Here is a 25,486-nt window from a genome sequence, read left to right as displayed (position 1 = left end):
GGATATATATATTCTGGGCACCCGTTTTACCGGTGACGTAAGCAGTCATTTGTAAATATAAAAATATTAAATGCAACTTTCGTAAAAAAAAAACTTCATATAATTATCAGAATCATTCATTTCTCTTCAAGTTAACACGAAACCTACCATATATGTTAACGAAAACTCATTTTAATGCATCATAGAAGTAGGTCACTGTCCGCCATTTTGGTTCCTACTGTTTACTTCTATTACCGGTGATGACATAGTTTTCACTCAGACAAAAAACATTTTTCAGAAAATCACAGTTTACTGAACTAAACTTCCGTACTGTCGAATATATACAAACAATGTATCAAAGTTTAAAACATGTTGTGATCAATTTTCAAGCAATAAATTACATTTAATATGAATGATGTAACAGGGTATAAACATTCATTTCAAGTATTCTGTTCATTTGTTCTGTTTAATCATGTGATTATTTCCCTATAAATCATGGTGTTTACTTGGTTTACTTATTAAGCAGTGATCCTGTGGCCAGTCTAAGAGTTGAAGTCAGTCAAGCATGTGATTATCATATGTCCATTTTATGTAATTGTTCAGTCAGGCTTGACCAGTGATTTTCCCGCCCTTTCCTTTGTCTACATGACAATTGAGAAGTTTCGCTCAGTACGTAATGCAAAGAGGAGATATGTACATCAGTAGTGCGTTCAGTTACAGCGAACGTTCGCTATAGTTCGCGAACGGTCGCAAACGTTCGCTACTGAACGCTCGGTTCGCCGCGAACGTTCGCGAACCGAAGCGAACCCTCTTGGGAGGTAGTTCGCTAGCGAAACCAAGATGGCGGACAAATAAATATGTTGTATTTGTTCAGTGTAACTTCGATATTGTTTCCTTTTTTTGTAGTACAAAAATGAATTGAACAATAAACAAAGTGTATACGAGGTTTTGGGGATTCCGATAATGACGTCGCGTTTGCGCATCCTCAAATTTTGGCCGTCAACACTGCGGCCATTCTGCTTTTGTTTGCGTTTGATGATCCGCATCGTGATAAGATTTCAATCATATTCGCGACCCTTTTTAAGAACAACAAAATACTCAGAAATTGAAATTCTTTCAGATTAAATAGAATCCAATGAATGAACACAAATAAGTACGAAAACAAACAACAAATTGATTGATTTTATGTAACCAACATAAAGAAACTATTTGAACCTATATGTCCGTAAAAACTTACCTTGTTGCAGATTAACTAAATCCTCTTGATACATGTAAATGTTTTTATTTAATTGTTCACACCAATTTTGACACTCCTTATTTCAGCATGTTTAACCACCCATTGTTTAATTGCCCCTTCACCACAAACCGATTATCTCGATATGATCGGATACTGTCCAGACAATTACTAAGAAAACAGGGTGTCATAAACCCAGGGACCTATATTTGTATGACTCAGTATGGGGTCATTAACCACATGTGTCTGGTCATTAAACACAATTTATGATACCTCCGTGTCATCTCTTGGCATATTAAGCCAAACTCTTAACAGTTGCTTTAATAAAACATTTGAACATATTTAAAAAATAGGCGTACATTTGTCCGAAATGGATTAACAGGAACTATTAAGTATGTATATTAACCAGTTTAAACATAACACTTAAGTGTTTTATAATAAAATACATTAAAAATATTGTAGAAATTTACTGCTACACAATTATCGTATTTAACGGGTACCTGCAAATGTAAACTCTGATGTAAAAACGTGTAAAGATCGTGCGTTTTTGCAGTGTTCGAAACATCATCGTGAAAACAAGCAATCGCGTTTGATCATAATACGGATATAAAATACTTGGGTAAAATAAATGTATAGATTATGGTATAATAAAATGCCAGATTTGTATCCCTCATTATCACTACAAAAGAGTTTTCAATATAGATGTGCATTCAAAGACAGTTCAATTCGCAAAATATGCAGGTGTTTTCCATTTGAATGCTAAAATTTATTAATATTTTCATTAAATGTAAACGAAACGAAAATTCATTCAATGTAAAAGAAAATTACAACTACATTTGAAGATTGTAATGTATTGCGCTATTTTAGGGCTTTGTTTTATAACTGATTCAATGCACCTCTTACACTAAATTTCGATCGCTAATGAAAAATAACACTATCGCATCCACACCACTTATAATTATAATCAAATTATTATAGGTTTTATTATTTTTGAAATATCTGTTAGATAAGTACTTTCTGTGTTATTAGCGATTTCCGCCATCAACATCGCAATCAATTTTCTGGGAGCCGCCATCTTGAAACGTTCGCGCCGAACTTATCGTTCAATAAGACCGAATCGCAAACGAACCATCATTGGCGAACGTTCGCTGTAACTGAACGCACTACAGGGTTATGGAAACGCGCACCTGTTGTCTACTATGTAATTATTTGCAGACGGACTTTTCAAAATGATAGTTTTCATGAGAAAACTGAATGATCAACCAGATTGTGTGTGTAAATAACAAAAAAATACATGGGCATTCGTGTTTTAATACCTACTTACCAGAAGAAAAGACATTATTTTGAGGATTTTTCGTTTTGACAGCTACCGGCAAAAATAGTAGACAGTCTCCGACGGAAGTTGTAAATGAAAATGCGCGTGCTGTGACGTAGAAGCGTACTTACAAACATCAAAGGTAATTCGGGTACACAAGTAATAGGAGTACGGAGGACTCCAACTCATGGACCACCTCTTTTTATGCACAAATGTGTATACGGGTTTTAATTTTAGGTTTTCTTACCTGTTTTGTGAATTCCGAGCTTCCTTTTTCTTGTTTATAACATAGAGGAAGCGAAGAATAAACAGATAGGCAGCATTTTGACAGAAAGGCGACCGATATGCTTCTACACCGTGAATACATTCACCGCCCTGTAATTGCAATTCCTCCAGCAAAAACAATGACGTCATTATCATTACGTCGTTATTTATGACGTCATTGCGATTTACCACTTCTTGGAATTTGAATAGTGGACAAATCGGTAAGTCGGATTCGCAGTGTTTTTATTTAATTTACTAGATCTAGATCAAGGTCGGTGAAAATATTTTTTTTGAAAACAGTAACAGAAAATAATTACAGTTAATAACATTACAGTACAATAACATGTGCAAATTACTTTCAAATCTTATTTGCGAACAGCATAGGTCTTCCCTTTGCAGACGAATATTTAAGTGTCTGCATGGAAATTTTCTTGTTTTCTTTGGTGAAATTAATATTATTCCTGTCCACGTAACTACCGACTATTGTTTGATATAAATACTGTTATCGTAGTAAGTTGTAAACATTGGCATTATTTCATTTTTTTATTACTTTCAACAATAATTGAATATTGACCTTGAGATCTTTTTTTCTAAGAGTTTTGCTATGGTAAAAGCGTTGTTTTCTTTTTTTTGTGAACTGTAAAAAAACAAAAACATTAACAATATGTCTTAAAAACAGAGAAATTCTCGAAAAAATGATCGACTGTAGTCTGTACTATTTTTATGTTAAGTCGGCGACTTAGTTATATTGACTAGTCACTTTTGCCATTGATTTTATGGAATAAAATGATGTTTAACACGATTCTCTATTTCCTTAGTAACAGGAAAATTAACGGAAGGCACCCTAACAACCCTGGTGTGTTCATATATTTCCTATCAATTTGTCCAGGCATATTCTTATAGAGCAATTTAAACAGTTTAAATAAAAATAATGAATAATATTTTTATATAGATCTAAATCATAAAATAATTATTCTTATAGACTGATGAACTACTTCACAAAGTGTTTAGAAGTGAATATTTATAGAATTATTAAGGTTTTCCCTTATTTTCCCCAAACAAAATCTCAAATTCAATTGTTTTTAAATGAAATACAAAATATATGTGGAAAAATAAGGGGTAGGGTGAATATATAAGGATGGCTAAAACTATAGGAACAAAGGATAACTGTAATGCTGGAATTGTGCCATTATGTGATTTAGATTTTTAGCTCTCTAATTTTATTGTCTTATAAGAAAATATATGCATACATGTAATCAGTTTTTAATTTATTATTTCATCAAAAGTATTTGTTTACTTCATTTATGATTCCATTAAAATACATGTATTTATATAAATGTGTGTTCTAACAATTTGTATGCTACAAAAGTAAATGTACCGGAATTTGTTCCACACTGGTTCCCAAGTGTGAATTGATTACAGTTTAAAATTCAAGTCATGTTGTAAAGTGATTTTCATGCATAATGCAGATTCATGTTTAGCTAATATAATATTGTAATAAGTTTTGTTTAAAAAATTGAAACAAATATTATATAATTATGAAACATCAGGCCTACCAGTTCTTTTCAGAGCAGAACTTTGTCCCAATTCCCATGTGTTTTTCCCCCAATAATAACTTTTAACTTCCACCAGTAAAGTTTAATTTCGAGAAAACATTACTAAAATTGGACAAACATTGACATACTGAATAAACAAGATGCGTTTGTGAAACACAATGTCCCCCTATATGACGTTTGACTTTGAAGGATGACCTTGACCTTGTGAAGGCTGACCTTGACCTTTCACCACTCAAAATGTGCAGCTCCATGAGATGCACATGCATGCCAAATATCAAGTTGCTATATTCAATTTTGCAAAAGTGTTCATAAAATAAGCGATTTGGGCCACATATATTTGACCTCTGACCTTTAAGGATGACCTTGACCTTTCACCACTCAAAATGTGCAGCTCCATGAGATGCACATGCATGCCAAATATCAAGTTGCTATCTTCAATATTGCAAAAGTATTTATAAAATAAGCGATTTGGGCCACATATATTTGACCTCTGACCTTGAAGAATGACCTTGACCTTTCACCACTCAAAATGTGCAGCTCCATGAGATACACATGCATGCCAAATATCAAGTTGCTATCTTCAATATTGCAAAAGTATTCATAAAATGAGCGATTTTGGCCATATATATTTGACCTCTGACCTTGAAGGATGACCTTGACCTTTCACCACTCAAAATGTGCAGCTTCATGAGATACACATGCATGCCAAATATGAAAGTTGCTATCTTCAATATAGCAAAAGTTATTGCAAAATGTTAAAATTGGCGCAGACAGACCAACAGTCAGGGCAAAAACAATATGTCCCCCACTACTATAGTGGGGGACATAATAATTCAAAGATGTGTTAATGTGTTCCCATCTATTTTCATCAAATCATTTAGAGCATAATACAATTTAGTACCTTAGTATTGTAAACATGTTTATAACAAGAAGACTATAAACATGTGATGATATCAGCAAAAATAACATTCAACTTTTGTTTAAAATTTTTTTAAATGAAGGGCTGGGCCCTTCCACCATTCCCCAAAGGTAACAAAAACACATACTATTGTTATGAACATTTCAAACTCTAAAAAGAGGTATTAAAGAACACATGAGTGGTCATGATTATGATTTGAGTTAACCAATATTTTCTTGTACAAATATTTCAAGGAGTGATTCCAACCACTATTATACAACCAATCGCATACTGAAAAATTGATTTAAGCATGGTTCTTTTTAAATACAATGCACAATGGCACTTATATGACCTTTTTAAATTTTATAGCTGCAGCCAATTTTAGGCTATATCCCCAATTAAGAAATCTTTAAATTTGTGCAGTTTTCCACAAGAAATGAAACATATTCCAAGGAATGTTATTCCACTATCAGTTTCATTGCCTGAAAGTGATACCAGGTGAGTTTTCAATATTTGGAGGCTTTGGCTTCTTCCCCTTAGGCATAAAAAAAAATGCCTTTACTTAACTGATGGTACCCAAAATGGTATGTTAACAATATATTGCAGCATATAAGCAAAGTTACTTTCCTTAAAGTTATATAAAATCTTTAAGACAGTAAATTGTGCAATGCCATTCTTTCTTGGATATGCATACTTGTCTATTTCAGATGACTTGCCCACTTTTAAGTGACCATGGCATCACCCAAAACAAATCAGCCGCCAGCGCAACCCTTTCAACCACATGCACAACACTTGCAACCGCCAGCACAATATGGTCAACCAATAACTGGTCAACCTGGGTCCATGTTGGTGGGCACAGTTCAAGGTCATAGGGACTGGAACAGCGGTGTGTTCGGTTGTTGTGATGATGTCAAGTTATGTAAGTGTATTAATTTTTTACTATACTGGCATACTAGTGGCAAAGTATGTCATTCATAACACATCTGTGATTGAAAAAGAACTGCACTATCTATCATTGCATTGTCGGCTCAGAGAAAAAGTTGCATATTTATGTTCAATTGATCATTGTAAGCCTTGGTGTTACTTAAAAGTACCCTGGGTACTCTTAAAGTCTACTTCAATGTACCTGGAGTCCTGAAAATACTCTTAAAGGCACCAAACCAACTCCATGGTATGTTTTAGTATAGTTTTTATACCCAACGTACTTTGAAGAGTACACAATGTATGTTTAAGTTATACCTCTGTCCTGAGCTGACAATCAAAATTGTATCCCATTCACTTTGTACAATAACAAATGAAGCCATATTTATATAAAAGTTGAATTTTTTCCTTCTTTATAAAGTACAGGAAAACAGCACTTTCCTAATTGGGAAACAAATACGAAGTTCCCCATAGCTGTCCAAAAATTTCCCAATTGATGGTGTGTTTTTTTTAAATAACAATATATGCAACATTTAGTTAGTTTCTCAATGCAGCTCTATGGCTTTAACCTAAGTAAATATACAATTGACAACTTGACACCGATGATTTATCAGTTTTAAATGAATATCCCAATGTGAGGACTCCATGACGCAAATTTTCCCAATTTATGTGGGGTCTGCGCATATTTTTTCCCTATTGGGCTGGTACCAGTATTTTTTCTAAGCGGGAGAAAAAATCGCTGTAAACAAATTTAATGATAGACCAACACACGGATTGGAATATTGCAGCGCTTTTTGAAGTTGTCACCCTTGTATAACAGGGGCCCCTTCCCAATTGAAAATAAGGTCATTTTTTCCCAAAATTGATAGAGAAATTTCCCAAATTGTAAAAAAAAATATATATTTTTTTTATATTTTTACTTAGACATATTGGGTATCTCCCAACTTGAAAGCAATGAGCTCTATTCTGATTAAGAATGCACCACAATGTGTCTTTTAATACTTCTGCACAATGAAAAAGACCCTGTTTCAAAAACTCTTAAAAACACAGTCTTCCCAAAATGAGCAGTTATCACGCATGAAATTCCCAATTTGAAAGGCTATAGGGCCTCTTCCCAATTCCCTGATGAAAAGCGCTAAATTGAGTCCCTTGGAGAGGAAAGACATACTTTAAAACATTCCTTAAACATAATAAGTTACAAGTTCTTTTAGTATATACAGGGCTCGAATTTAGCTTTTTTTTCTACTTGCAAAACATTGCAAGCAGCTTTAATACCAACTCTCAAAATCAAAAACATTCTTGCAAATTTTGCTGGAAACATATTTAATTTCCCTTTTTTTTTCAAACTCAACGTTAACTTTCCTTTATCTTTTGTATTGTTATTTCCGTCTGTGGGCAAAACAAAACTAGTTATTTTGTGCTCTTTTACGTTCTTTGAACCAATACCATGCACGTATCTGTACTATAAGTATACCAGTCTACATACAAGGTGCTCGCTTCCACATACGGGTATTCGGACGTTCTATAAATTGAGCTACGGTTTAGCGTTCATGACGTCGAGCGCATTTAGCAATATTACTCTTTTTGTACACTATTTCTTTACTCGCAAAAAATACTAGTGGCTTAAAACTTAACTCGCAATCAGTATTTTTCACTCGCATTTTGCGAGTGTGCGAGTGTTAATTTCGAGCCCTGATATATGTTTTATAATAAATATAAAATTAAAATTAATCATGATCAAAACAGTACACATAATACTTAATCTTATTTTATTATTTCGCGCTAAAATATGGTGTTATTTCTTATCTTTTTTTTAAACAATAAAAGCAATAGGAATTTATTTTATTCAACTAATCATTTCTTTATTTTTTGGAGTAGTAAAGAGTAAATTTTAATAATTATGCTGCCCTTAATAACCTGCTCTGAGTCAAAAGTCTTAAAAACTATGCAGTTTTCCCTAGTTGCAATAATCCAACTCCCAGCTATTGACCCTCCGCTGTACGTATGTACTCATAAAAGTTCAGAGCATTCAAGAAGAACTACAGTTTTCCCTTAAGTCAAAACTAACACCATCTTTTTTCCCCTCAATCAGTATTACGGTAAAGGGTATTAAAGGGATATTTTTCCTAGATCAGTATAAACAATATTTCTTCCCAAACAAATAGGCTTACTCCACAAAATTGAGAAGAGAATAACCGCTGTCTGCATAACGTGAACAACAATATAAAAAGCACAATATGCATATGAATTTTTCTTATAATACACATCTCCACTAACAAACAAATCAAACCATCTTTGTCATTTTAGATGATAATCTTTTAAAATGTATGTCTAAAATATTTCTTTATTAGAAGTTGATAGCTGAAAAAATAAGTTTCCTTTTTTTAACATTTCATTTAGTTTAATGTCATAGCCTAATTTGTAACTCTTTTCTTTTTTTAGTCAAATGTCAATTTGTTTTTGTCTCCTTTTTCGGCGTCAGCTGAATACGCCAGCTTTTCACCTTAGCCTGACCTATGTTAGCGTCCAATAGAATTCAAATAAAACTTCCCGCGGCCAAGTACAGATGAATACACTTCATTGACTGCATTGGCTGATTTGATAATACCACTAGAACATTGGAAACATGTCCGCGTCTTTGTAACACTGTTTTACTGCGTGTTCAGCATGAAACAGTTTTATCTCTAATAAAAAGGCTTTATAGATAGAACAGTTTTACACTCAATCTCAACATCAATACAGTTTGTGCGTACATCTGTTATTTTCAGAGGATTTTCAGCGCGAGAACGTTGTGTACTTAAAGGCCATGTTCTCATATTTAGAACTGACTTCCATATTCCTGTCAACATGTTATATGTAAAAGTATAAAGAGCAGTGGAAGCGATGCCTCACTTTAATGTGTTGCATTTCAACCCGCGAGGTATAAGGGGTCAGTTCGCGGTTAGTGTGTTTGAATGTCAGAGTTTATATACAGGTCAGACCTTCTGTGCTGTTCGGAGTTCGCGGTCAGTTATATAATAGTTATATAATAAAGACGCTATAGCGTGAACTAGGTGAACCAGAATTTTCTTTACCACCAGAAAGATGTGAAATGAAGATATCCAGCGATATTATTTTATGGCATGTCAATAATAGATTCTTAATGTGTTTTCAACAATACCATGATAAATATTATTTTTAATTAATTAACAAGAATTATTCCATCATATTTACTAATGTATTATTGCAGCATATTGACTAATGTATTAAGTATGAGCGCGATGATTCTCGATACTGTTAATAATCGAATCAAATACACGTAGCAATTCCCGATAAACCACTCAAACAGGTTTGTTCGAAGAACGCGCGTATACATATTTAAAATATGTACGGAGACTTTGCGTGTGGCCGGTTGACTTTGGTTTTCTTTTTTGTATCTATAGGTTTATGACCAGCAATATGTAATAATGTAAAATAAGCCGCGAAAACTCCGCGTAACATCCCGTACTGCGTTTGATGCAGCTAAAAACTGCACAGAAAAAGATATTAGCTATCCTTGATCTCATTCATTTAAATCTTTACCTTCCATAAACTCCAACCACAATCAACGCCGTATATCTTTTTTAAAGATATTTCTTGTTATTATTTAATCACTATGAGGGGTCTTTAGTTTCGCTAATCTACTTCTTATCTTGTGTAAAAAGATTGCATAATAATAATATTATCTTATACATGACCTCCAGGCTCACCTATTGTAAATGATAAAAACAGCAGATAAATGTTGTGTATTATAGCCTTGTCTAGTTTAACTTTTGCAATTTTTGTTTTCAAATTCAATCTAGATTGAGTTACTGCTTTAATAAATTTCTGTGACAACTGTAATGACTATTCTACTTTTAAAGTCATTTTAATAAGGTGTTTTTAAGTGGAAATTTTATATTTTAGTACAGTTTATAAGTTAAGTGTGCTTTAGATTAAATTTTATCAAAGGAGTAAAAAAAAATTAAAATGTTAAAAAGTGTGACATACTTAAAGGTGGCCGGGCTCCAAGACTTGTGACAGTTTAATAATTGACAGGGGTGGGGGGTTAATAAATGGAAATAATCAGCATGATTGCATGAATCATATTGACATTGTTTTTCATGTGTCAATGGCCATATAAAGTCATAGTTGGGTGTTATTGTGAACAATTAGCCTTTCGCTAAAAATAAAATTGAAACTGAAATATATTGATAATTTAATTCATACACATGTGTATAGAAGTCCCTCTTGCCTTTAGAATAAATTAACATTACAGCATAATTTTTGTCTTTTTATTTACAATTATAAGTACATGTACTCGAAATCATTTTTCTGCATTTTATGAGTGTATGAAAGGTCTGGAAAATTACTTCTAATTTATTAATGAACCCTGTTGGTATATGAGTATATGAGATTTAAGCTTAATTTTCCCAAAAGTTCATACACCTGACTGAAATGCAGAAAAATGCTATTCAATTCTTTTAACACTGTTGTTTTCATGACACACTTTTCCTGTGTTAATTTATAATTAATATTTGTGTTTGTATCTGATATGTATTCCCCGACTTCAGAGTTTCAATACACACATATTTCATTTATCCTTAATTAATAAAAATATCCTTAAAAAATAATCTATTCAAACTGAAATTTCATTTTTTTTCCCTACTTGTCATAAAGAGTGAACAATTTGAAAGTGAATGTTAAACTCACTTAAAATATTCTTTAAGAGTATTTATTAGTTCCCTACCGGTTTTACCGGTCCGGAGGGGACTTATGGTTTGCACTCCGTCTGTCAGTCTGTCAGTCACACTTTTCTGGATCCTGCGATAACTTTAAAAGTTCTTAATATTTTTTCATGAAACTTTAAACATGGATAGATGGCAATATGGACTTTATTCACGTCATTTCATTTTGTTCCTACGTCAAAAATTCTGGTTGCCATGGCAACAAATAGACTAAAAATACTGCTGAAAATGGTGGTTTTCTGGATCCTGCGATAACTTGTAAAGTTCTTAATATTTTTTCATGAAACTTGGAACTAAGATAGATGGCAATATGGACATAATGCACGTCATTTCATTTTGTTCATACGTCAAAAATTCTGGTTGCTATGGCAACAAATAAAAAAAATATTCTGACAATGGTGGAATTTCTTATAATAGTGGAGCCGGTAGGGGACTTTTATTGCTTGGCAATAGTCTTGTTTGATATATATTCAAAACTTCTCCCATTTTAAAAATAGAAATAAAATTATTACTATGGCAAAAAATGAAAATCTTTTGGCACTGAAAAAATACTTTTTTCAACTCATTGTTTAGACGAACAAAATTCTCAGTGACTAAAAGTGACTTTAATAACTATTTAAAATTATCTCTTTATTGCATATGAAATTGAATACACTTATCATTTAACACTTATCATTCGACATTTACTTTTGAATCCACTTGTCTGGTCGGACAAGTTGACCAAAATTTCACTTGTCCTGAACAAAAAGCAACTTGTCCTGACCGTAATATCTTATTCTGCTCAGCATTTTCCCTTCTTTTCGTAATAACATTTTGTTTCTTGGCGACCTTAAGGTAATTTTTTGAAGTTTCATGTGATGTTGAAGACAAAAAACCAAAGGAGAGCAGATTAGACATTTTTTAGCAGACGACATTGTACTAACAAAAAAACACAAATTGGAATGATGTCCTAAAATCATTCTATAAATAGAGATGACGTCACTACGTTAATTGTCTGTAAGTTCGGTGTGTATCGGTGTCGTAAAATGCATATTCTTGTAATCATGGCAAAAAAGAATGTTAAGGGTTGCTTCCCTTGTGTACAGTACGGTGTAGTATCACATGGAACTATGGGACATCTCGCGTTTTGTCAAAAACGTAAACAAAATATTATCAAAAAAGTGTTGTGGTAACTCCACATAAATAACAGATTTAAAGGCATTTTTGCTAAGTAATTAAATTATAACGATCACTTGTCCCGTTGGACTAGCAAATTCTTTATTTACTTGTCCGGACTAACAAATTGGTTGTCCCGGACAGTCGGACTACCGTTAATGTTGAGTCCTGCATTTTAAAATTAAGTACTTTTTAAGTATATTTCCAAAAAACTGTTACTTACAACCATTTGGCTCTAATAAGATAGCAAATCATTATTATGTTCTTAAATCATTTGATAATTTGAAAATGTTCTGGGGGACAATTTATTTTGTTTTCAATAATAAAGTTATCGCAATCGATTGTTGTCTGAACATTTTAATTGCACCACAGTCAAAATTTAGTTAAATGACTAAAAAAAAGAATGGTATTTTTTCAAAATGTACTTAAAAACAAACTCAACATTTTACACATTTATATTTTATAACAATTAATTTGTGTGTGTTTCAAACAATCAATGAAATGTGTTAAAAGAGGTTAATTTTTTCAACTAACTTGATCTGAATTCAAGGTTGCATCTTCTATCATTATTGCAATATTTTATCTTATTTTTGAAATTAATTGATACATTCACAATCATTAGCAAGGCTTTTTTTTAATTGTTTTTTATTGTTTTTGGGGAATTTAGGGCCTGAGCTTCGACAAAACAGAAAAGAGAAAAAACTTCACAAAGTTAGCTTGACATTTTTGGAAATTTGCATTATTTTAAAAGCGCCCTCACAATACTTTGGGGGAAGGGGTCCGCAGCCCTTAGGAGGGGGAATTTTCGCGGCGTTTCCCTTTTTGGGGGATTTTTTTACTTACACTCTTATTATTACATTTGTACATGTTTGCACTAAATTCATTGCATTTTTCATAATTTAGTATGTTTGAAAAGATTAAATTGAAATAGAATTGAGATATAATAATCATGAGATGAGACACATCTTTCTATTAAAAAAAAAATTTTTTTTAGGGGGAATTTCCCCCCCCCCCCCAAAAGGGGAAAAAAGTATACTTTTTATGTGGGGGACTACCGCCAAAATTCAGCGGCAGATTTGATAGATTGAGGGCCCTGTTTAAATAAATTCTCTTGGAGTAAGGGGCCTATATAAGGCACCTTCTAAAGAAGGAGAAAAAGAAGTGAATTGTCATTGAATTTCTTCTTGAAGTAGGAAAAAACTAATGTATGGTAAAAATAAGTCCAAAAAACCAGTTTAGCAGACAACCTGCCTACCCTTTTTTTATTGTCCCCTACCGGTTTCACCGGAGGCACAAGAAGTTTGCTGTTTCACTCCTTATCAGAAAAATGACTCAACCAAAATATATAATGTTATGATTGAATATTAATACCTTATTGACTTAATTGCAGCATAATTATATATGGGCCGTGCTCCGTGAAAAGGGGGTTTAATGCATATGCAAAAAGTGTCCTCCCAGATTAGCCTGTGCAGTCTGCGCAGGCTAATCAGGGACACCACTTTCTACTTTTATGATATTTTTCATTTAAATAAAGTCTCTTCTTAGAAACAATCTAGTTTAGGTGGAAAAGCTAATCCGAGGGACAACACTTTCTACTTTTATGATATTTTTCGTTTAAATAAAGTCTTCTCTTAGAAAAAATCCAGTTAAGGCGGAACGTGTCATCCATGTTAAGCTTGCGCTGACTGCACAGGCTAATCTGGGAGGACACTTTATGCATATGCTTTAAACCCCCTTTTCACAGAGCACGGCTCATATAAATAAATACCACTTCCGCTCCAACAATCAATTATTCCCTTGACATTAAAAAGATTTAACAGTATTTCATGGGGGACATACATTATCATTTGAAAACAATACAAAAGTAACAAGAGTAAGTTTGTCTTGAATCATACATGCAATGTTAGGGTTGACAAGATAGCTGTTTAAGGCTATTATCCTTTCTCCATTAACATTTATTTACACAATTTTTGTTGTTTTTATTAAGTTTAACAATTTAACCTGCTAGAAATGTTTCCAATTGAAGCAGTGACCCACCAATAGTGCTACTGCTATAAAGGCTATAAAAGGGAAGGGTTCTAATTTGTCAAAATAGGACTTTCACACATGTTGTCATATTATCTTTTTGGCATAATTTCAATATAGCAAGTTATGTATGTATATCTTTTTACATGTATGTATTTACATTTAAAAAATTGTGTTTATAATTAGTTGAACACATTTCAATGTGAAAATTTAATTAATTTATTGCAACTTCAAATAAAATTCCTCTATTATGATGATATCAGATTAAAAAAAAATTAACAGTTAGCCTACTAAGCAGGGCCGTACGCAGGAATTTTTGACTGGGGGGGGGCCAATCAGGGTGCGGGAGGGGTCTTCCCTCCCTATTTTTTTTTAATTTGCACTTTTCGAGGTGAATTTTAATGCTTAACAAAACTCTTTTTCTAACATAAATTTATGAAATATAAAAAGTAAATCAGCACCTTTCTGAAGTCTAAAGCTTTAAATATTGGTGTGAACAACATTTTCAGAAATGTATGATATTTGATAAAGAAGGAAAACAAACTTTGAAAATCAAAAACCATTATAAGAAATGTATCATAAAGTATGACTGACATATAACCATAATACTATTTTCTCTTTGAATTCAAGCCTCCTCTAAAGTTTCAAAATAAATTCCTAATAAAATGTTTATCATTTACTAAAAAGTTTTACTTTTACCACCATTAACACAGATAAACCATCAAAATTGTCAACAACTATGACATTAGATTGGACCTTGAAACTTTTTATATAATAACCAGTTTCCGTAGGGTTTTTTACGGAACTATATCAGATATTGAGCTGATTTTTGGTATGCGAGTCTACCTACATGACCGAAAGATAGTGTCGAATTCGTTCCGGCCCATTGATATTTGGCAAAGTTATGGGCATTGGACTTAAACTTGCACTAAAATAACCATTTTCCTGAGGTTTTTTCGCAACTCTTTCAGATATTAAGTTGATTATTATGCCCCTGGTAGGGTGGCATATGGCAGTTGGACTTTCTGTCCGTCTGTCCGGCATTTCATTATCCAGATTTTTTTCAAAATGGTTTAAGATATTGACCTGTGACCTGATATTTGCTGTGTGAGTCTCCCTAAAAGACTTTCGGATGAAGTATGACTTTCATTCCGGTCCATTGATTTTTTGGCTAAGTTATGGGCCTTGGACTTTGACAAAGAAACTTGCTGGTTCAAAGTAATGGATAATTTTCCATATCACCTCTCTATTTGCTTCCAACATTATTTGTTTTTCACAAATTATTAACGTCAGCAATATTCAGGCCTTATAATAACCTTTTGTATCTTTAGCTCCCATTTGCTGCTTCTCTTTCCTTAGTCAATCAAACAAGAGGGCCTAAAGGCCCAAAGTCGCTCACCTGAGATAAAAAGAAATGACCTGTTCTTCGCAGCCCAAAATATCAATGGAACAAATGTTCTAACCAAGTTTCATGAAGAATGAACAACAAATGGCCCCTTGGTGGCCATGTTTTTTAACAGACCTGAACCATTTTTTAACTCCTCCAAGATATGTCCAAATTTCATGAAGATTGGGCAAAAATTGTCTTCTAGACTGTTCACATGTTTTCACTAAATAAATATAAAGAAAACTGCCCCACTCCCAGGCGGCCATGTTTTTTCACAGATCACGACCATTTTCAAACTCGTCTGAAACATCCACATAACTAATGTTTTGACAAAATTTCATGATGATTAGGCAAAAAATGTGACTTCTAGAGTGTTCACAAGCTTTTTTACCATATAAATATAAGGAAAAAGACCCCCCTGGTGGCCATGTTTTTTTAATGATCCAAACCATTATCGAACTCAACTGTCGTATCCAGGTGTGGTAGTGCGGTCTCCTTCGCTTACGCAAATGAACCGGTCACAGGACAGTTACGAGTTATGTAACTTTGTGAGCACTTATGTAATGTGGAAATATTTATTTGACAAACGCTTATTTCCGTTCAGGATGACACCCCTGACTGGTTGTAATTCAATTCACTAAAGGCGTCCAGCCAGAGATGCCTCAATACACTCAAAGACTTTATTTGTAAGTGAAAACCAAAGCAGCTTTAACAAAAAAACTTACTTTTATTCCAAGAACTCGGAAAATGAAGAACAATGACAGAGAATTAAGAACAGGTACAATTCCAAGTCTAAGGAATTTAAGTATCGTTACAAAAATGAACAACTTACAGCAAATACCTTAATGAATGTAAAAGAAGTTCACAATCTGTCAAAAACTGATATAAATATTAGTTACTGTAAATCTATAAAGTGCTTCAAAAATCTAGTTTACAAAATAGGTCTAACTTAATCTAAAGAACAATATTTATGGAGATTAGGAAACTTCACTGAATCAAATGTAAAAATAAGAATAATTTACTAAAGTTATTGAAATACAATTGAGTCTTTCAATTTAGAAAATACCAAATAAAAATAATCTAAATAATAAGAATAATTTAGTATTATTATAATACCAAAATGTCTTGATGCTGGTGTTAAAATAATTTAGAGTTTAATTATTTCAAAATTCCAACCTTTTTCAAGAGCTGTTACCTTTTCAAGAAAGCATCAAGAGGTGATTCAATCAGCCAAAACAGCTTATTTTATACAGTTCAGAAGAGATCACTGGCAGAGTAGTATATTTTCCCTCAGAACAGTCCATTTATCAATGATCAATATCTTCCCAAATTCCAGAGCAGAAATAGCAAGAAATATCTTTAAAAGAGATATACGGCGTTGATTGTGGTTGGAGTTTATGAAAGGTAAAGAGTTCAATGAATGAGATCAAGAAGTGAATGTCTTTTTCTGTGCAGTTCTTTGCTGCATCACACTCAGTACGGGATGTTACGCAAAGTTTTTGCGGCTTATTTTACATTATTACATATTGCTGGCCATTAACCTATAGATACATAACAGAAAACCAAAAGAATAATGGAAGTGAAATTAAGACATATGAGTCAACCGGCCACACGCGAAGTAGCCATGCATATTTTAAATACGCGCGTTCTTCGACCAAACCTGTTTTAGTGATTGTCGGGCATTGCTATTTGATTGGAGTATTAACAGTATCGAGAATCATCGCGCTCATGCTTAATACATCAGTGCTCCAGATAACATGCGTAATGGCGTATAAACGAATTAAATTTCTTAAATTATGATTAAGATTTAAAATCTTTGCGTTTAGTTACGCATTGAAAAAATAAAACACGAATTCAAAATTTTCGAACGTGCGTAAAACTTCCAGTAGCAAATTATATACGGTAAACATTTCATCCCGGTTCTGACTCGTCTAGGCGCTCAATTAAAACTACAACTTTAAGTCAACGTCACTCAAGCGTTTGCTGTGAGGAAGAGCCACACCTAACGGTCGAAAGGCCAAACGGTCTCGATTTCTGTTCTCCTAGTATTGCAGGCGAGTCATTACTGTTTATTGTAAACTTTTAATTACCCTTATCGTAATTTTATACTCAAGTAATATACTGTATACCTTAGCAAAATGTCATTAAAATTAAATGTTAAATATAGTTTTTGATATGACTTTTACGGCGACCAAAAGGCCTTTATGACCTAAGCCGAAATGTCAGTTACCGTTTTACATAAAAAATCGAAATGGCCGACCGAAGCGTGGAAGGCAAAAAAAAAAGCCATTTCAGTGTCAAAAGTCCACGCTGCATGCATTCTTTCAATTAGTTTCAAATACCGAAAGCATGGTTTCGTCAATAATTGATGAATTTATAAGCTCTTGCGTAAATGACTCAATTTGTTGATGTGTCAAAAACAATGAGTAAACAATTATTTTGTAATATATTATTTAGAATTAATTTTATAAATAGGGGGTAAAATAAGAATTAAGTTTTAAAATAGGGAGTAAATAAGAATTTGATCAAAATTTTATCTGGAGCTCTGAATACATTAGTCAATATGGTGGAATAATTCTTGTTAAATTAATTAAAAATACTATTTATCATGGCATTGTTGAAAACACATTAAAAATCTATTATTGACATACCATCATTATATCGCTGGATATCATCATTTAACATCTTTCTGGTCAAAATCAAAGCGCTGAAGGCACTGAAGATGTTCGCTATTGCATAATTCAACACGCAATTCATTTTTGAAAATCAATCGCAAGTTTGAAATGAACACACGCCATTCAACTTTATAAAGTGTGTGTCATAGCGCACGGGTCGAGTTTTGTGTGCACTTTTTATCATCCTTATTATTTCATAGAAATAACTAAGACAAAATAAAAACAACATGCTTTTTGGAAGTTCTGAAAGCAAAGAAAGTATGATGAAAATGGTATGATAACTTAATATAAAGAAAATTTGCAGTCACCATATTAAAGGAATATTTTTTTCTTATATCAAATGACTATCTCACCAAGAATATAAATTCATAATGAAAGTTCCGTGTACAAAACTTTTGATTTTTGACACCATATACAAATTCAAAATATACAACAATCTTCGTATCTTGTATATGGAGGAATAAAAGTATATAAACATTGCTGTTTATGCTTTACTTATTACCCGAGCAGTTCACACGGTGTCAACAACGCTAACATAAACATAGGTATAGAGCACTCATGCGCTTTTAGGCGTAGCTGTTTCAGTTTTCATCTTAGTGACTTTTACATAACGCCAACAGACACGCATGAATATTTTCGAATATTTAATAAGCTGATTCGAGATACACCCTCTGAATTTTTGCTACATCACTGCGTATGTGCTCAATTCAAAGGATGTAGCACTGTTCAGTGTAAGGAATTTCGGACTACTCTCTGTATGCTCAAACGACACAAATTGTGGCCCTGTTACAATTACGCGTTACAATCCATCTCGCAGAATTTCACTTTTTGCGTTGTTATAACCCGTAAACTTTCCTTTGTTTATCGACAGACGCATCTATTAATAGCCTCATATATCATGAATGCCAAAACAACCGGGAAAAAGAACCATGTGACCAAATAGGACGCAAAACGCAAATACCATGCGACTACGACTTTTATTATGTAAGAAAGCTCCGCAATTCCTTTGAAGTCGGAGCCTTGTGATTGCTATTACTTAAATAATTGACCTCTAACTGAAGTAAGCAAAGGAAACGCAGCACCTAATTGACCCATTCCTTCTATGTGCGAAGGCAGATTGAATTTTACTAATGTATGGTTTGCCTATTATAACACACATTATAATGCGGTAAATATGCGACTAACAAGTAAAAAACACTATAATTAAACTTTTGTTTTGAATTAAGTTATTTAGAAAACAAAATTCCAAACCTTATTTCAAAACAGCAAGACTACATTTTTTAGAGAATATTATTGTTATATTTAAATGTTTTTTTTAACAGTTTCAGCGATAATGAAACATTTTTTATGTTGTCTATCGTATCCCTGTAATAATTGTTGAACTCGTGGTCAACGTATTATTAATTGAGACCTGTGAATATAAACAAGCGTAACCTTATACTACTGCGTTATTCTCAAACGGACTCCCCTTTGTTTATCGCCAGCCTCAGATTTATGAATGAGCTGAGCGAAAATACTACGTCACGCACACGCAGCAGAAAGTGGACTATTTTAATCATTCATAAACAATCTCCTCCGCGACACATACAATACGATCATTGTTTATTGATTCTTTTCTATAAAACACCGTTCGAAAATATTGAATGTAACACGATATTAATATAATGTTGCCATTTGTGAATACACATAATTGGAGAACTCAAACCTCTTGCATAAATTATACAACTCTTTCTTGCGCGGATACGCAAGCGGGTATTGGGTTAATCATACCTAGTCGTATCGACCTGAATTTCACACTAAGCACTTTAGACGGGCGCTAAAGCGCCCATCTAAAAAAAATCGAGTTCACCTAGTTCACGCTATAGCGTCTTTATTATATAACGATTATTTTACTGGCCGCGAACTCCGGTCAGCACATAAGGTAGTCGTGAAGACGCAGCGATGACCTGTATATAAACTCTGGCATTCACACACACACAAACCGCGAACTGACAAAGGTGTAGAATCTACGCACAAATTGTATTCATGTGAAGAGTTGAGTGTAAAACTTTTTTTTATCTATCATGCCTTTTCATAAGAGATATAACTGTTTCATGCTGATTACGCAGTAAAACAGTGTTAGATAGACGCGGCCATGTTTTCAATGTTCTGGTGATATTCTTAAATAAGCCAATGGACTAGATGAAGTGTATTCATTCGTGGGTAGCCGCGGGAATTTTTATGAATGTAACCTAAAGGTCACCTAAGGTCAAAAGTGACGTTAAACAGCTGCGCCGAAAAATAGATTACTGAACCAGGTTAAACAAGGGAAATAAATACTGCAAAATCATGTACATGTTGTCTTTCTTTCAGCTATCTCTTAGTTGATAGGCTATCATAAGTGCTAATGGCTATAACAGTTATGTTAATTATGAAAAAATACATAATACAGTTAATGTTACATAAAAATGACATAATAAAACCAAACTTTACTACACAGGAAACAACAAATGTTCTGACCAAATTTCATGAAGATTGGGCAAACAAGAGTGTTAACAAGATTTTACTATAGCCATATAAGGAAATATGCCCCGCCCCTTGGCAGCAATGTTTTTCAAGCAAACGTATCCATTTTCAAACTCATCCAAGATATCATTAAAACCAATCTTCTGACCAAATTTCATGAAGATTGGACAATAAATGTGGCCTCTAGAGTGTTAACAAGGCAAATGTTGACGCCGCACGACGGACGACGGACAAAAGAGCACGTTGTGCTCAGGTGAGCTAAAAAGTGTTACATCAACCATTGATAGATGAAGCATTCATTATTACAGGGGCTCTGATAGGGGATTTGTGAACAAGGCCATATGAAAACATTGCCTAGCGGCTTATCTCGACTTGCGAGTAAAATAGCGCTAATCCTCTTGTTAATCAGAGACAATAAAATGCATCTCCTCTTTTGTATTGAGGGGAAGTGTACTGTAGGCCCTTTTATGAGAAAAAAATGCAGAAGGTCGATTATAAAAAAAAACTAACTTGACAGCCAGCTGGGGGGGGGGGCGGGGCCCCATGGGACCCTCCCTGCGTACAGGCATGGTAGGGGTCAAAGGGGGGCATAAGAGTTGGACATTGAAATTTAAGGCCTTCCTGTGGAACTGCAACAAAATGGTAGGGGCATTTGAGCATCATGATCCCTGGAATTAACCAGTGGAATTTTACCAACATGTAAACCTCTCCCAGTCTGGTGTGGACCAATCAAGTCAGCTCTAAAAGTCATACAAGATTTTGCAGTCTTATAAGTGGACATGGTAGCTCCTGTCCAGTCTTTGGAAATATGCAGGCTCAGCCAGGCTGGTCCTGAGCAATGCTGGTGACATATGGCATAAGTCTCATTTTTGCATGGTGCAGCTCAATTTACAAAGTATTGTTAAACTGGATAAAGCAAATGGCTTTCATGGAGTTGCACTTGCTTATCGGGGATGCAGATCACTTGCTTATCGGGGATGCAGATTGCGCCTTGTATTGGAACAAGCTTAATTCATCATGTTATTGAACTTCTGGTGCATTGTACAATATATTGGTCATTTTTTGTAAATTTAATTCTAGGAATAGAATAAAGTAAATTCGTATTATCATATTACGAAAGTTAAACTAATTGTGTAATCGGTATTCTTGGAGGTCCAATAAGTACTAATATCAGTATCTATTGGATGCCTTGACTTGTTGTTAGTCTTTCCATATTATAGTGACTATTATACATATGAAACGAAGCCACATATCTTGCATAATTTTGATATACACTTCCCTAAACTTATTATGTATTTATAGGCTCGTGATAAAGACATAAATTTGTCTTGTTTTCAGGCTTTCTTACATGGTTTTGCTACCCATGCATGGTGTGCCAGATATCTAAGAAACTTGGGGACTGTCCATTAATGCCTTTTTGTGTACCCGGAAGTGAGGTAGTAATGCGAGCTCGTGTCCGCACTTTGGGTGGTATTCGGGTATGTATATTTCAATTACCGGAGTCAAGATACCATGTTCAAGAAATATCGTATCTTAAACTTCTAAAACCTTACCTTATAATATCATTTTTAGTGAAGAATTGCAATTTCCTTAATAAATACAATAAAACAAGAATTATCTTTAAAAAAACCATATTGTGCGTGTATCCAGACTTTGAAATAAAGAAATAATTTAAATTGATGTTTTAAACAAAGATTTAAGTATTGTTGTGTTATTTTTTCACTTAATAGTTGTATATACACCTTATGAAATGTTTGTTATGAAGTTCACGTATATTTTTATATTAAGCCAATAATAGTGTTCGTAGATACATATTTTACTATGTGAGATCACATACTTTATAATGTGTCATCACAGACTTATGATTTTAAATTTATTTCTTTGCCATTAAAACATATCGTATGTTGATATTTAATTAAGACGCATTTTTCTTTCCACACATTCAAATAACACTGTTACATCCGCTTTACGGAAAACTTGTCTTATGGCATATACGCTTTCCCTTAAATTTGTGTTTGATATACTGGTATTGAAAGCAATACAATGTTGTCAACATATGGTGTTTATTGATAGTACTTTCTGTCTTCCCCTTACAATTTACCGTCCCAGCTTTTACCCTGAAAGTTTTGGGGATGAAATTTACTGGTAATGGGTGATTGTAACAGGGCCAAAATGTGTCTGCTCTTCCTACACTGAACAGTGCTACATCCTATACTTCAATCAAAGCGCCGAAGGCACTGAAGTTCGCCGCTATTGCATAATCTTAGACGCAACTCAGTTTTCAAAATTATGTTATAGCTTTTTATATCGCAAGTTTGAAATGAACAATCCCGTATTACGCTACTCGCTGTTTCCAATTCCGTATTACCATACTAGCCGGACTACTTCGACCCATTTAATGACGTCACATTCCGCGCACCGAAAATATAAATATTTTATATTACGAAATATTTTACGTAGTACATCGTGTGACGTCATTTCTGTGACGAAACACAATAGTTTTATCTAAACTCTTTGGAATTTAAGGACATGTCGGACGTGGTGTTTTTTAACAATAAACTATTTGTTAAAAATATCGAACGGATTCAAAACGTATTATGGAGCGTGTGTTTATTATGCTTACATGTTTATTTCGATAGGAATACAATAAAATAGTGTGGTTTAAACTAAGTTTCGATAAAGACATGGAATAATAGAAGTGGAAGTGCATATCGTTTCAACGTTTTTGTTATAAACATCGGATTAAAGTTGTCAACTTAATTGTTATAAACATTGGATTAACGATGGCATAAAGGTTAGCGTGTCGGAAACCTGTCACTGTTTTCCCGGTTCGAATATTTGCACGTTAATTTACATAAACTGTATTCATACGCGTCTTAAAAACTATGGCGTACCGTTTGTGTCATTGTTTTTTCAGTTTTGTTAAAGTAAACAATACAATAGTTAGTTGTTGTATATAATAAAAGGAATATTACTCGTGGCTTCTCGTGGCTTGTGCTATTTCGCATCACACGAGAGGCGGAGCCTCGAGTGTGATACGTCATCACACAAGCCACTCGAGTGATACAAACTCTTTGAACAATTGATTAGCGTAATATTCCGTATGTATTCAGAATACGTCTTTGCTATTTTTACTCCATGAATATGGCTTATGCTGATATTTTGATTCTTATTAGCCTTTGTTTGTCCACGAATTCTTAAATAGCCATGTATGGTGAAACTTTTCCGTTTCTGGTCACTTTTTGTATTATTTATTTTCAAAAATAATTAGTAAACGAAAAAGAAACCAATTTAATAACACTGTTGTGTTTGATATACACATATGGAAGGGGAAGGAAAACAGTTTCATATTTCTGGAAACGTATCCTCTTAAACAATAAAAATAAACATCATTTATGTTAGTAAACAAAACTTGTGCAGGAAACGACATAAAAAACTGTTAAAGACGAAGTATTACGTTTGTTTGATTATTTGAAGTTAAGATTGATTTTTATCAGCATGATTATTAAGATTTTTTTTTTATTTAAGGGTACGGTATGCAACGATTGCCTAACGACCACGTTCTGCCCATTTTGCACTGTCTGCCAAATGAAGCGGGAAATGGATGCCATGGGCATATAGGCGGGTCCCACGAGCCAAAAGCGATGAAGCAACACTAAAACCTTTCACAAATAAAATATTATTAGCTCAAAAATAATGTATGCAAATAAACTGCTCTTTGTTTTGAATCTGTAATATTGTACAATGTTATTTTCGATTAAAAATAAAATATGAACACGGCTTTCTGTCTGAGACGAAGTTGAATAATTTATGACGTTTTTTTTTATTTTACGAAAAAAAAAAGACATTTTCAGTAAGCTGTTTTGTATCGACCAATTCACATATTCATGTGAATAAATTCAATAGAGGTAACAAAGTCATATAATCGTCAAATAAAAAACGATATTGTGTAAATTATTTACATTCAAACATGATCTAAGAAATACGTATTTTCCTGTAATGTGCTCATAATTAACGTTTCTTAATTCAATAATAACGACATGCTTATTCCTTTCTATACTAGAAAATGAGCATGTATACAATTATAGTTTATATTGCATATTTTGTATTAATTGAATTCATAAACTCGCTTATTTTACAAATTATTTTTAGATCATTGCAATCTTATAATAATTTGTAAAATATTATTGCGTTTGTTATATTAAATATTTAAATAATATTCACTGTTTTATTTAAACCAATGCACATGTACGCTAAAAAACAAAATATGTTTGTGACCGTTTATTTCCTGAACAATTAAATAATATAATTGAAAAAATACGTAATTAATCTTAAAAAACAACAACGTATTATTGCCAAAAACATAAAATAATTGTCCGCTTTAAATCACAACAACAGATTTCCATGCAATTACGTGATGCAGCCGTTTGATCTACATGAAAACATTATACAGGGTGCAGAACCAATGAGGTTTCCCGGGTTTTACACACGGTCTGGACAGAATGTAAACACACCGTTAGGAACTTTATTTTTGCAAATATCTAAAGTTATTGAAATGTATTTGCAAAAATCTGTAGTGCATAAAAGACAGTTTTTCTTGCAGTTTGTATCGATATTTAAGGTATAAGAATAAATCATTGAATACCTCTGAAATCGTTGACAAAATTTCACATTAAGTGAAACGTTACCGTGTACAATGAATGTAGTAGATACCGAATTTTTTAACAAGAACACAGGCTTATTTAATAAAGTAATTCCTATGTGTTTTACATCGTCATAAGCAGCATAAAAATCTGTCTTTTATGCACTAGTTGAAATGTTTAAGAA

General features: G+C 33.3%; 1 protein-coding gene across 1 annotated transcript; it reads left to right on the top strand.

Annotated features, from left to right (window-relative positions):
- The first annotated feature begins 2,856 nt into the window (after positions 1-2,856).
- On the top strand, positions 2,857-24,434 carry LOC127853162 (cornifelin homolog). Its single transcript, XM_052387418.1, has 4 exons — positions 2,857-3,013; positions 5,954-6,165; positions 21,998-22,137; positions 24,188-24,434. The coding sequence occupies exons 2-4, from the start codon at positions 5,979-5,981 to the stop codon at positions 24,278-24,280; spliced, it is 420 nt and encodes a 139-aa protein (XP_052243378.1). The 5' UTR covers positions 2,857-3,013; positions 5,954-5,978; the 3' UTR covers positions 24,281-24,434.
- Positions 24,435-25,486: the final 1,052 nt, after the last annotated feature.

This window comes from Dreissena polymorpha, chromosome 12 (genome assembly GCF_020536995.1).
Source record: "Dreissena polymorpha isolate Duluth1 chromosome 12, UMN_Dpol_1.0, whole genome shotgun sequence".
Classification (NCBI taxonomy): domain Eukaryota; kingdom Metazoa; phylum Mollusca; class Bivalvia; order Myida; family Dreissenidae; genus Dreissena; species Dreissena polymorpha.
The sequence above is the reverse complement of the archived record's forward strand: the minus strand, read 5'-3'. Positions and strand labels throughout refer to the sequence as shown.